Source organism: Bombus terrestris, chromosome 13 (genome assembly GCF_910591885.1).
Source record: "Bombus terrestris chromosome 13, iyBomTerr1.2, whole genome shotgun sequence".
Classification (NCBI taxonomy): domain Eukaryota; kingdom Metazoa; phylum Arthropoda; class Insecta; order Hymenoptera; family Apidae; genus Bombus; species Bombus terrestris.
In genome coordinates this window covers 7,904,370-7,917,213 of record NC_063281.1, presented here as the reverse complement: position 1 = coordinate 7,917,213, position 12,844 = coordinate 7,904,370, and the positions used below count along the sequence as shown (strand labels likewise).

Sequence of the window (12,844 nt, the reverse complement as noted above, 5' to 3'; positions counted from 1 at the left end):
ATCCGAAGCAGCCAGATTCTCTTGGTCAATGATTAATTCGACGTTTGATCGTTCTCCCTCGTTACTTCGTTAAAGGTTAATGCATTCACTAACCACCCATAAATTTGTATTGTTTTTGTTAGTAGAGATGAATTTATTTTGAGTAATAATGTGCTGTCCACTGCCTTATTTATCTACAAGCTTTTATCGAAACGTAGAAGAATTAAAATGCAACAATTGTGTCAGTAGTACTTTCTAAGTAATTGAAATGGCGCAACATATGCGCCGATAACGGCGAGTGTACTGAACTGTTTAACGCTGACAATTTATCGCGCGTAATGATTGGAAATAATAAATTTTCACGAATTACTTTAAAAAGTTGATTTTTGGAATAATTGGAAGTCGATCGTCGATAAAATAAAACTGATAGAGAATAGAAAATGAAATTAAGATATCTATCACGTGCCGATTTACCACGTATGATAATCGAGAGGAATATACTTTGGAAAATTATTAAAGATACAAAAAATTCTTTTATAGTCTAAATTCAGTATACTGGGGATAGTGAATACAAAATAAAAAGAAAGCTCGATCAATTTGAAATAAATCTTCTTTTTATTCGAATAACGGTGATATAAACTTTGCTTTAGAGTTGATTCAACGAATTGACTACGGGAAATAGAGCCAGCAAAGAAAGAAAGGGATTGATACGTATCACTGAGAAAGAATTACAAATGGTAACAGCATTTATTGTTAATAATAATAATATTAATAATAATAATGGCAATAATATTAATAGCGAATTCTCTAATTACAATAATTACATAATGATAGGAATGGTACAACAATAAAAACTTCAATAGCGTGAAGAGAGAAAGAATACAATTATTCTTCTTGGCGAGACTGAAAGAGGGATGATTCATCACCCTTCTTTTCCTTTCGATTACGATAAATCGTTTTCAAACGACGCTTCTTCTTTAAATCACGTTTCTATTTATAATATTTATAGCCTCGATTTGTTTTGTGCTTTTTTCGTTTATTTATACTCGTATTTATATATGTATATATTTATACGCTTAGGCTAGGCGAGATACAATCTATGTGCTATTTACAAGTTCTTTTTTTGGTCACTGTTGTAACTTTGGAGTGGGTGATGCCCTTTCTCGAACGATAGGTGCTGAAGATATGCAAAATACAGTACGCTGCTCGTACTTTCTTACACGTTGTTCATTGTCGACGATCAAACGAGTTTTAATAAATTTACACAGTCGAATAAAATAAATTTCTCGTTACACTCTTTACAATACAGTACTATCATTCTTATATACTATATTTAAAAATGTTTGCAAGTATTGTAGAATTCGATAAATTGTATTATTGGAAATAAACTCGTTTAATCGTCGGAATAAACGTTGCGTAAATGTCTACGTAATAAGAGAAGTAGAGAGAACGATTATCGATACTTAACGAACGATTCAACACGGAGTGTAGCAACGCTGAAAACAAAAAGAATTCTCGATGGATTTCACCTTTCGTCTTAAATAGAATCCACTAAAAATACCTAACGATCCTACGTAGAAACAGCGGAAACGATTTCACAAAACAACGTAGACGAATCCAGTAAAGTGTATGTTTCGCTTAAGAAAAAGGATCGTCGAGGATCTAATCCCTTCCTATAATAGTACTTTCTTGCTCGAGCCGCGAGTATTGTGGAATGTACAGCTTTGGTAACAATTATGCGCGTATATCACTTTGCACACTTCGTTCCCAACCTGGAATAACGTATCGGAATGTACGGTTGCATTCCAGTCGGTGAGTCCTAACGCAGCTCTCCTTGAAGCCTCACACTCAATTGCACTCAATAAAAAAAAAAAAATAAAAAAAAAATAAAAAATAAAATAAAACATATCGTTCATCGAATTATTAAATAATAAATACATGAGTTCGTTAAATGTACAGTTAATGCACACCCTTCTAGTGTATAAAGTTCTCTTGTAACTTCGACGACGAAGAAAAATGAGATCCGTCGCGTCGAAGACGTTTCGTCGATTGCACCATTTGGAAAGAATTCAATTAACGTACATCAACCAGCTTCCTCTCAGAGGATAAAAGGTTTATAGTTTCTTTCTTTTGATTATCGTTTGAGAGTTATTCACTGCATCATTGGTGGATTGCCGTTTGGTAAAGAGTTTTGCCCAGGGATCGATGCGATCGACGGTCGTTGAGACGTGTTCAAATCGGCGTGCTGGGTCTCTCGATGCCTTCTCAGATCGACTTTTCGTTGGAAAGCTCGGCCACAGAGCTCGCAGGCGAACGGTTTGAAGCCCGTGTGCTTCCTCGAATGCGTAATCAGGTTACTGCTTTGAGAAAACGCCTTGCCGCATACCTGACACTTGTGCGGTTTCTCGCCTGTGACAGAAATATGAAAATGTTAAAGAAAAATAGTTTATACAAATGGTAAATTAGTATAATATTTCCACGTTAATTAGCAGAGATTTTTCTTTGTTAACTAACCGTCGGTAGTTTCACTGATAACTTACTAATTTATAATTGGAGTAAATTGATAAGCGACAAGTTGTAAATTATATACTTCTATCACGCAATTTTGACAAATTTCTAGTTTTAAATCGTGTGGAATAATCACTTTACGCGTAATTTACAATTTTTTTTTATAGAACTTTATCTGTTTTACTATTACAAATTTACTAATCTTAATAATTTCTAATATTCTAATTATACAAGAAAATCCAATTTCTGGAAATAATTTCATGGAGTGAACTTTTGGCGCGATTCATGAAAGTATTGGAATATTTACCATAAAACCTTTGGTGTGTATGTAACTTATGATTATCAACTATATCTTTTCTCTATTCTGTTATAATTTCTTCATTTTTCCTTCTTTAAACCTAATAATGTTCCAATAAAACCGCCGAAAGAAGACATCTTTCACCCTATATCTTATTTCTGCAGTCCGAACAACCAGAAAAGTACTCCACTATAGTCATAAACAAGCCACTGTAAAACCCCTGAATCTCTAGATAAACCTAACCCCACCAAAACTTTATACAAGTAGTGCAAGTCGATCGAAATCTCTCCAACGACAGGCTACGCTATTCACGTTTGCCTGGGCATTCTGGCGGTCAAGAGCGTTAATTCGGAAAGCAGAGGCTAACCCTTTAGTCGAGAGCACCTTAGCGATAGCGCGCGTACCATCGCCTACAAGTAGTACAAGCGAGGGAACGGAAGCTCGGCAGATACTCCTGGAGAAATTGTGGAGGTGTTCCACTGGGTGAGGAGGGTGGTATCAGGGATGCAGGGCACGCCCGGTCAAGATTTTCTCCCAAGCGAGAATCTCAGCCTCCCCGGCGGCGAGGCAAAGGGAAGAGATCGCAGTAGACATGGTGGGAGGGGGGACGTATAGGGGTGCAGCCGGGTCTGAAGTTATAGTGGTGGGAGAACGTACACAGTCGGTGGATGAAACGGGGTAGGGTAGCTGTTCGTTTCTCTCCTGGTAGCCGCGAGATCTGATTGGCGGCCGGGGGCGGCTCCAACCCCCGTGTTACCATGACTACCGGGGATAACCCCGGCGGCGGATCGCGAAAGAACGAGAAAGAGAGATCAAACGGCGGGGGTTGAGAACCGAGAAAGAGCTCGTCCAATGGAAAAAGGCTGGCAAAGAATGACAGAAAGAGAAAGAGGAATGATTTCGTGGAAGGAACGAGACATTCAATCGGATGGTTGAAAAAAAAGGCAAGGTAGAAGAAAGGAGGGAAGGTCTGTCGGAGGAAGAATTTCGTGAACAGAGACAGAGGATAATACAATTGGAGGGGAAGGTGAGGGTGCAGGATCCGAGCAATGCGAACTATTCTGACGGAGGGCAGCACAGGCTCGTTAATGGACTCCCCTATTCCGGTTGCTACGTCCACTCCTCCGAGTTTGTCCGACAGATACAGGATGCACACACGCAAACGTGCGCACACAGCCTGGAGAGATCACTGTGAGGCGGTGGGTGGATCCATAAACAACTCGTTAGCCGAGCCTTCAATCTCGCCCCGCCGATACGACCGGCCCGTCGATCACCTTTGCGATTATACCTGATCGTTATCTTGATTTCTTTTCGGATAAACTGCGAGGCGTTTTGATTTTTGCCTGCATTCTCACCATACGATATGTTTCGGGTGGGAAATCCACAAGATGGAGAAACAGCTAGGGATTCTTTAGGATTTATCTAGATGTTTTACATAGGGGCGGGAGATTAGGATCGAAGGATATGACGAAAATTAAACATTCGGGACGATGGGGATTCGTTAAGCGATTAACGTCCAAATCTACAAGAAGAACAAATTCTTGAGAATTCTCTTAGACACGTAATTTTGCAAAATAAGGGAAGATTAAAGAAAAGAGGTAAAAGCAGACAGGGCGGTAGAGATTTGATGAAGTAATTAATTAATGACTAAATCTACAAGATGGAGAAATAGGCCATGATTCTCTGAGGTTTGTTCCAATAAAATAAGATAACATTATAAAATTAGGAATAAAAATTACACGCAATTATAATTACATATAAATTTGAAAAACAAAAATAGTCAAAGCTAGAGAATTTGCCTAACGAAAGAAAACGTCATCAAATAATGGGACTTTGAAATGGAGAAGAACCGCAATGATTCGGATACACTTAAAATCGAGATTCAAGGGAAGGTTCAGGGTTAAGGGTGAGTCGTCAAGGGCGTTTTGGTGGAATTCACCGGAGCCGGCGCTCGATGAAATTCCACGAAGTTCTCCGTGCCCGGATGAAACGGCAGAATGAATAGAATTTTCACGGCGTTAAGTGAGAAGCTGGAAAACCGGAGAGAAATGAAAGTGGAGAACGAAGTCTGAAAGTACCATTTGGAATTTACGCGGCTGTAAAATCAAAAACTTTTCGTACCGAGGTTGCCTACTTGATATAAATCGGTTCCTCTCAAAAAATCTCACCAATCATTTATATTTATACTTGAAATATAACAGGAGAAAAACGAAACCTAACTTCGCTGCCAGCTAAATACATAGATAAATATATAACATACAAAAACTACAAAATAATTTAAACTACAAAAATTCTATTCTTTAAGAAATTCTCACGAAAATTCAATCTTCCAAATATTCGTTCAAGTGAATTTAGTTCTCCACGGAAAGCATCGAATGGAAGAATTCCCGGTAGTACGAAAGAGAAAGAGGAACGGGTCAAAAGAGAAAGAAAACGAAAGCCTGGAAGCAGGGACGTCTCCGGGAATTTACGTGCTCGTAAAAATCAAGAACCGTCGGAGCTTTTGCACCGAGGTTGCCCTTTTCGTCTTCATCTCCCGGAGAAACCCACCCACCACCATGGCTCCGAAGCTTCGTCTACGACATGAATGCACACCAACGCATTCTATGTTTCCCTTGGCCATTGCCTTTGGTGCACACCAACGACTACGAATCCGTATGTGGTTTGTCGTAACATCTAGCTTACGAGTGTTGAATACACCGATAGGAAACCATGTTACCGCTAAACAATACAACATGCAAACATTTCTTCATGCAACTACGTGGTTACAGAGACAAAGAGAGAGAGAGAGAGAGAGAGACAGCAGTAGAGATTCCGTGTTCTAGATTTTTTAAAAGACACGTCTTGAAACGAGAAAAGAGGAGAAGGGTATGGAAGAAAGTCGAAACTGAGAGCCCCTGAGGTTTAAGACGCCATTACACCCCTGGGCTGTCGGCCGACGCCCCTAAAACTATATTAAACTCCCGGAAATCTTGCGAGGGTCCTCTCTCCTTCGCTAATTCCCTCCCTACTTCTGCGTTCCTTCTGCCTGCCCCTACAGCAGTGCCCACTAGAAACATCATCCCTCGTGATCTTTCAACCCTCTGTTTCGCCCGGAGGAACTCTCGAGAGCGGAAAACCAAGACGGTAGTTTGATCGTTTCCGCCATCGGGACGACCAACTTTTCGATCGTCTCGTTGTTGAATGGACTTGTTTTGACGACGCGTCCATGAAACAGGGATATTTCTTCTTCTTTCTTGAGATACTCGTCGATAGGATGAATGTGAAGGAGGGAAGTTTTGCGCGATTCGACTAAGACATTTTAGAGATTTTGTTTTTTGTGACCAAATATAATAGGAGATGCAAAGGATATTAAAGTGCATAATGGTGTAATAGAGATTTCGTTTCTTGCAATTTTCAGATAGCAAATTAGTTTGATTGTTGGTAAAGGGAGCGTAAATTTTTATAAAATCCGAGTGAAGAAGTGGAAACTAGATCGACACTTGTTTCATTCTTTAAATATTGTAAAGAGCACTTCGTTTAGGATATTTTGTATAATTTTACACATTATGCACATCCAGCATAGTTTACATTTAAATATCTAATGATTTAATAAAATAAGATAGGAAATAAACAATTATGCGTAATACATCATTTCAGAAACTACAGAATATATTCTTGCAGTAACGTCGATCAATACTTCACGCAAGAAATCTATTCCTTTTTCGCAACAATACACTAATAATATGTGACTATTATAAAGAACGATAAAAGAATTCAAAACCTTTGTTATGTTAGAAAAATATTCAAACTTTAGTCGACGTTTAAATTATACAGAAGAATTATTTTAAGATGATCCTTAAATTACAGGAGGGAAAATACAATACTAGTCTTTACGTCACATGGTTTGAACAATTTTTCATGTTCATAAAATATTTTAAATGTTTAAGAGGAATTATTTCTCACTGCAGAATTATTTTCATGATTTTGCTTAAATTTGAAGAGAAGAAACGAGGCGAGTGGCACGGAGGAGTGGCCAGAAAAGAGAGACGAAGGTGAACCGGACTCTGGCTGAGGCATTGATTTCCTCTCGTCTTCATCGACCACGTTCCGACCCTCTGGGGGCGTCCCTACCCTCTAACTGAAATCCTCGCGAGAGACGAGAGAAAGAAAATCGAAGGAAAGTACCATATCTCATATTTCATATCGGGGGGCAGCATGGATTTTCTTGCGCGTCTGCAAAGCTTCGCGTAAGCGTTACCCAGCGATGTCAAGCGAATCTTTTCCCAGCTAGAGCTCCGTTTCTGTCACAAGGAACAAGGGAAAAGAATCCAGGTGCTTTCAATCGGAATCCCCGTCCATGTTTTATTTCGATCTAATAATGGGATTTCTCGCGAGAATCTTCGAGATCCCCAAAGGATTCATCGTGGAAAATTATTGTGATAAATCTTGATATTTTATCGAATTATTGAAGAAACTGTGATGATATAGAATGTCAATTATAAAGATCGGATTTGAGAAAAGTTTATTCTAGAAATAGATAACGACATCATATAATGAATCATTAAACTTTCATGGAATTTATTGTATCTTGGTACAGCTGATCTTAGTTGATCACTGATTGACTGAAACTAACTGGGACTGGCTGATCTTTAATTATTCCTGGAACTATCTAGAAACTATCAAAATATCTGAATAACTAAACGACTACTTGAAGGGCTTCTCTCGAGTGCTCGAAGATTCCAAATCTTGGGTAACAAAAACAGATTCTAAGGCTATTGACTCGTAATATTAATATTAATCCTGCTACAATGTTTGAATTTTTCTCATTCCAACAAATACAAAAATTTTATTGTTTGAAGTAAAATTTAAATAGAAAATTAAATCGAGCAATTATATCAACGATGATTTTTTCATATTTGTATGAAACAGAAACAATTCTTCTAAGGACAGAAAAATTTCATTAGGTAAAAAATAATTCGAGGGCGCAGCAGGATTAATTATTGAAGATATGAACTGATAATCTCATACATTATAATCGAAACTAAGATATTTACTCATTATCACTTTGTAGCAAATAATAAATACACAAAGATTATATTAAAAATTCATCATAAATCCATACTCATTCCATTTATTACCCCAAATCATAAAATCACTAACTATTAACCTTCATTTCCATCAACTAACCAAGAAAACCACCCTCAATGTCTATAAAAGTTCTTATCCTTAAACGATTCTATAGCTTCATCCATCCAGTAGCGTTTAGTCAACGAGTGATAGCAGTCCCATGGGTCAGTCGGATGCAACAACTCGGTTGTATTTACTATTTCACGCGTACACGAGTACTCTATGGCAGACCAGATGAAGTGACCAGCTAAAACGCCAACACGATACGAACGCGTTGTCGACGCAACTACATCAACGAGTACAAGAGTATATGTGTGTTTGCGTTTTACATGCCGCCACGTAACCGTCCAGGCTACATCGTTTTCACTTGCTGATACGTATACAGGGTGGCCGCGTTGGTGAGTGGATGCAGGGCCACCAATGACAAGAGCACAGCCCTGGGAATTTGCAGCGGTCAGGCTGCAGCTGGAAATGTTTTGCACGGTACTGATATTCCGGCTTGACGACGAAATGCATGGTAAACACGAAAAAATCGTCGGCCGGCCCGGTTTCTGGGAATGAAAAATATCGTTGCTTTAACGACATCGAAAGCATTTTAATTCTCGAAGATGGATGGATAAAATGTTTCTGCTACATCGATATTTCCAATGAAAGATGTTGATTAACGAACTATTGGAGATAATTAAGAAATATTGTAATCATCTCCGGGAGAAAAATTCAAAGATCAAATAATTCGACAGCTCTTGGACATCGAATGAGGATGTGGAAAAATTTTACTTTTTTAGCTATAAGACCGTAATAAGTCTCATAAAAATGGAGAATTTTCATTAAAAGATATTTTAATATTTTCATATCTAAACAATTTGCATTAGCAACTTGCATTAGCAATATGTAAAGTTTACTAAAATCATCAACTATACATATAAATCATATCAGGATGGATATAAATTTATAATTAATGCGTTTCAAACTCCAAAACCAAGCCTTACGTAAAAAAATTATATTCTTTTTTCTCAATTTATTTTTGCATGTAGAATCATCGATCGATCAGTTGTATCACGATTTTGGGTACACCTTGTATATAACATCTTATCAATTAACAATCTCTGCTATTTAGAGAGAGAGAAGGGGGGAAGAGAGAGAGCGAAGAATACATGTATATCAATTCTACTAAAATAATTTTTGAATCGTTCTAATTTGATAACTAGAAACTGCAACTTCGTGTTAATCTTTCGACTGACATAAAAGAGAAACGCGAGTAAAATTAATTTGAATAGTGCACGTGTAATAATGGTCCATTATCTTGCACACGTTATAATGCAGATGCGTTTCTGATTGCCAGTACTTGGTCGCGATAATTCAAGAAGGGAGAAAGCCGGGTTCGAAGCGAAGCAAGGAAGAAACACGATATCCGAGCTAAGTCTGTTAGCTCCTTGTGCTTTCAGTATACCGCAGGGATCCGCCGTAATAATCCTCTCTCCCGGACGATCACGGAGGATGTATGGCTATTAAATTATTACAGCGTCGATCAACATTAGGAATCGTGACAAATCCGATCTGCGCGCGAAGGCCCTTCGCCGGCCCGCTTTCCGTGTGCGCGCACCTTAATTGACAATTGTGACTCAGACGATTTCCTCTTATCCGCCTATTGAGATTGCTCTGTCAGGGAAACCGCTAATAACAAATCCCTTATCGACTGTAGGCGAATTACGTGTAAGCTTGAATTGTTCCAAGAAATTGAGTCATTCACAATGCATAAAATAAATAGACATAACACTGTCTGAAAAGTGAAGAAAAAAAAAATGTTTCGAATGAACAATATTGCATATATATGGATAATTCAAATAGGTTTTCATTAAGTAATATATTATTAGAGATAAAAATTCTGAGGTATATTACAAATAGTAAATGTATTTCTCGCTTTATTACAGTGAGCAAGTCCTTTAGAATATTTTAGAGTACTTAAGGTGTTTTAGCAGTTAGAGCTCCAAAGTAAAAACGACGATTATTATTCTTGTTGATAAATTTGATTGACAAAATAACCAGTTATTGTAATTTTACGAATTTTTACGAGATTAATAACGAGTTCCTTTTTAGCATTACTTTAGAAAAGTAGACAAAGACGATTATTCAAGTAAGATACCTCTGTAACTGTGTTCTTATTTAGAATTAGAAACTAAAAATGACACAAATGTCGCTTGACCTTATTTTACCAGTATTACTCCTGTAAGAATACATTTTATTGCTCAAATACTTAAATATCTAAATACAAGTTACTGCTCAAGACTTTATGCTAGGGATATATCATTATATCCAAAGAGATTAAAATACAAAAAGGATTTCGATTCTCTATTTGCAGTTAACCTGTATCAAGGGAAGGATAAGATACATATGAATGCGTGAATGCAATGCTGGCATTCTGGGCGCAGTTAATTTCAACTCCCGAGGCTGGGGTTGGTTCGAACTGCCGGTTACGCGGATAGGTGGAGAAGCGAAAAAGGAGGATACAGAGGGATGAGTGGCGAGATATGGCGGGGCAGGTGGAAGGGGCTGACGTGCTTCTGGCATGTCGATATCCCTGGAAATTTAATCATGCCGCTTCACTATGAACACTATGCGCCACTCGCCGCTATATGGATGATGCCTTGGAACCGTGGAACGTTATACCGGCGAATTTGCATGTTTAATGCAGTATCGGTTGCTTATGCCGCCTCACCGGCGTGACATTAAATATAACGCCGCGCAGTCTAACGAACACTAAGGTTCTATCTATTTACACCCCTGTCTAAAGATGGTTCACCCCTTGCAGTCTGAAGTTGGAAAACCATCTTTGGTGACAGATCTTTCATCTTACATTCGTTACGTTCACGTCAATTTTCTTAATATTGAAGAACTAATCATTGTATAGAGTACAATATTACGAATGAACTGTGAATTTGGATTTTCCAAAGCAAAACTTCTTCTTCTACAGTAATTTATACAATAAGAAATTCGACAAGTGACAAATTGTAGATCATAGATTTCCGTCGCGCAACCAATTTTTACAATTTCTTATCTGAAAGATCTAAAAATTCGACGAAGCCCTTTTTCTCTCATTATAAACTTATTTGTTTTATAGTAAAGTTGATTTCTGTTAGACAAAAAACAATCTATTAGCTCTGGCCACTTAAAAGATTCTCTCTGGATACAAGAAGGACTGGTTTAAAAAGAATGCAAGAACCAGCGGGAACACGATTCGTGTCGCACGTGAACTATTATTTCGTCGACGGAGGGGATACGTGGTCGTCGTTAACGAGCCGTAAAGACAAAGACAGGGCGAAAGATGAGGAAGGTGGAGCGAAAGGCGTGGGGCCAGTGCCGCTCGTGCGGAGCATGTCGCGAAGTTTAAACAGCTTAGAGGGATGTTGCGGAGCCCCCGATGCTTGGGGCGCCAAGTCAGCCGGAAACCTCTAATAGCCCTGTCTCGTCTACATAGGAAGGAGAGGAATGAACCTATACAGCAGACTGAGACAGAGGAACACAGCCGGCATACGGCAAACGCGGCCACAAAGGTGGCTGTATAGGTTGCACGGTTGTATCTCGTCGGGTATACGATAACCGCACCCTCGAGGTGAGTTTGAGGGAGACGTTCGGCCAGGTATCCCTACATTAGAGCCACCGCTAAATTCATAATACGACGGCAAAACGCGTCCGTATCTCTTTCATGTTTATAGAGTTGTCTCGTTTAGTTACCGACCCGTCCCTTTAACCGCAAACTGGAAAACTTCCCACATTCGAGAATTGTTCCTTTATCTGCATTGTCCAGGAATTATCGTCTTTTAAATTTATTCCGAAAGATCGTTCTTTTAGACAGAGTTTGTCAACATGTAGGAAAATATTAGGAACCGTGAGTTTTTAATTTAGGAACATCATTTATTTTTGAGCAACTTGGTGAGAAAATAGTGCGATGGTAGTAACATAGATGCAAGAATATTCCTAACGATAACGAACATTCCTAACTGTTTGAAAAATTTTTGTACAAATTTACAGGTCTTTGTGAATATGTGTAGGGATTGGCATGTTGCAAGCTATATAGTATTCAAATTAGAGTAAAGCAAGAAAAAGTGCACTGTTGTAAATTTATAAAACTCCTATTTCTACTGCAGTTCTAATATTAACAGAATGAATGCTGAATCTTACTCTTCGTCGTTTGCCTGATAAAATACCGTTTTCTTTTATTTGCGACATGTTGCACCGAATATCGAGGAACGGTTCGATCGAAATCGACTCCTGAGTTGATCGAGATAAAACGTCGGAACGTAGTACGAACGTCCAAGGAAATCGGGAACGAGGAAATCGATGACGATTTACGATGAGCGTGATTGAACCTCTAAAAACGAGAGCCTCCGCTTTGCAACTAAAGTGCACACCATCTCAGGGAACGTAAACATCGAACTTATATATAGGGTAGTCTACGTGATGGGATCGAAAATTGTATAGACTGTATGGTAGCCCTCGCCAATCTTCATCCCTATGTCGACTTCGCACCGTCGGTGGACAGGTTGTGTTTATTGTGAAAACACCGAGGTCACTGTTGCAAGTTCGATCGTAGTGGCAAGCATGTGTATTTAAGCGCGCATGCACCCTGCAACTTGATGGTCCTGATGCTAGGAAGACACGCATTTTGATCGATAATATTTTCCTGTAATCAGAAGCCCTGCTCGCAAGCTACACGTTCATGTAACTGATCGCACGGGCTACTGAAGTTGCACCGGAACATGTTTCTCAATGTAAGGGAGCTTGCAACCAATTTAAGTTCTCTGATGCTCTCTGTTAGAATTCGTGGAATATTACGGAACTACAACTTGAAATACCACACAAGCACACATTAGAAAAACGAAATTTTTAGCATTTATAATTGTCAAGACTTGTAAATCTGTTTGGTTCTTTGAAACATTGATCTTTCAATTA

At 38.7% G+C, this 12,844-nt stretch overlaps 1 protein-coding gene across 1 annotated transcript in view; it reads right to left on the bottom strand.

Annotated features, from left to right (window-relative positions):
- Positions 1 to 1,112: 1,112 nt before the first annotated feature.
- The window catches only part of LOC100643461 (fez family zinc finger protein 2), a 28,444-nt gene continuing 16,712 nt past the window's right edge, over positions 1,113 to 12,844 (bottom strand). Inside the window, exon 5 of the mRNA XM_048411254.1 lies at positions 1,113 to 2,388. Within this exon, the coding sequence (XP_048267211.1) occupies positions 2,132 to 2,388 (257 nt within the window). The 3' untranslated portion in view covers positions 1,113 to 2,131. The remainder of the gene's footprint in view (positions 2,389 to 12,844) is intronic.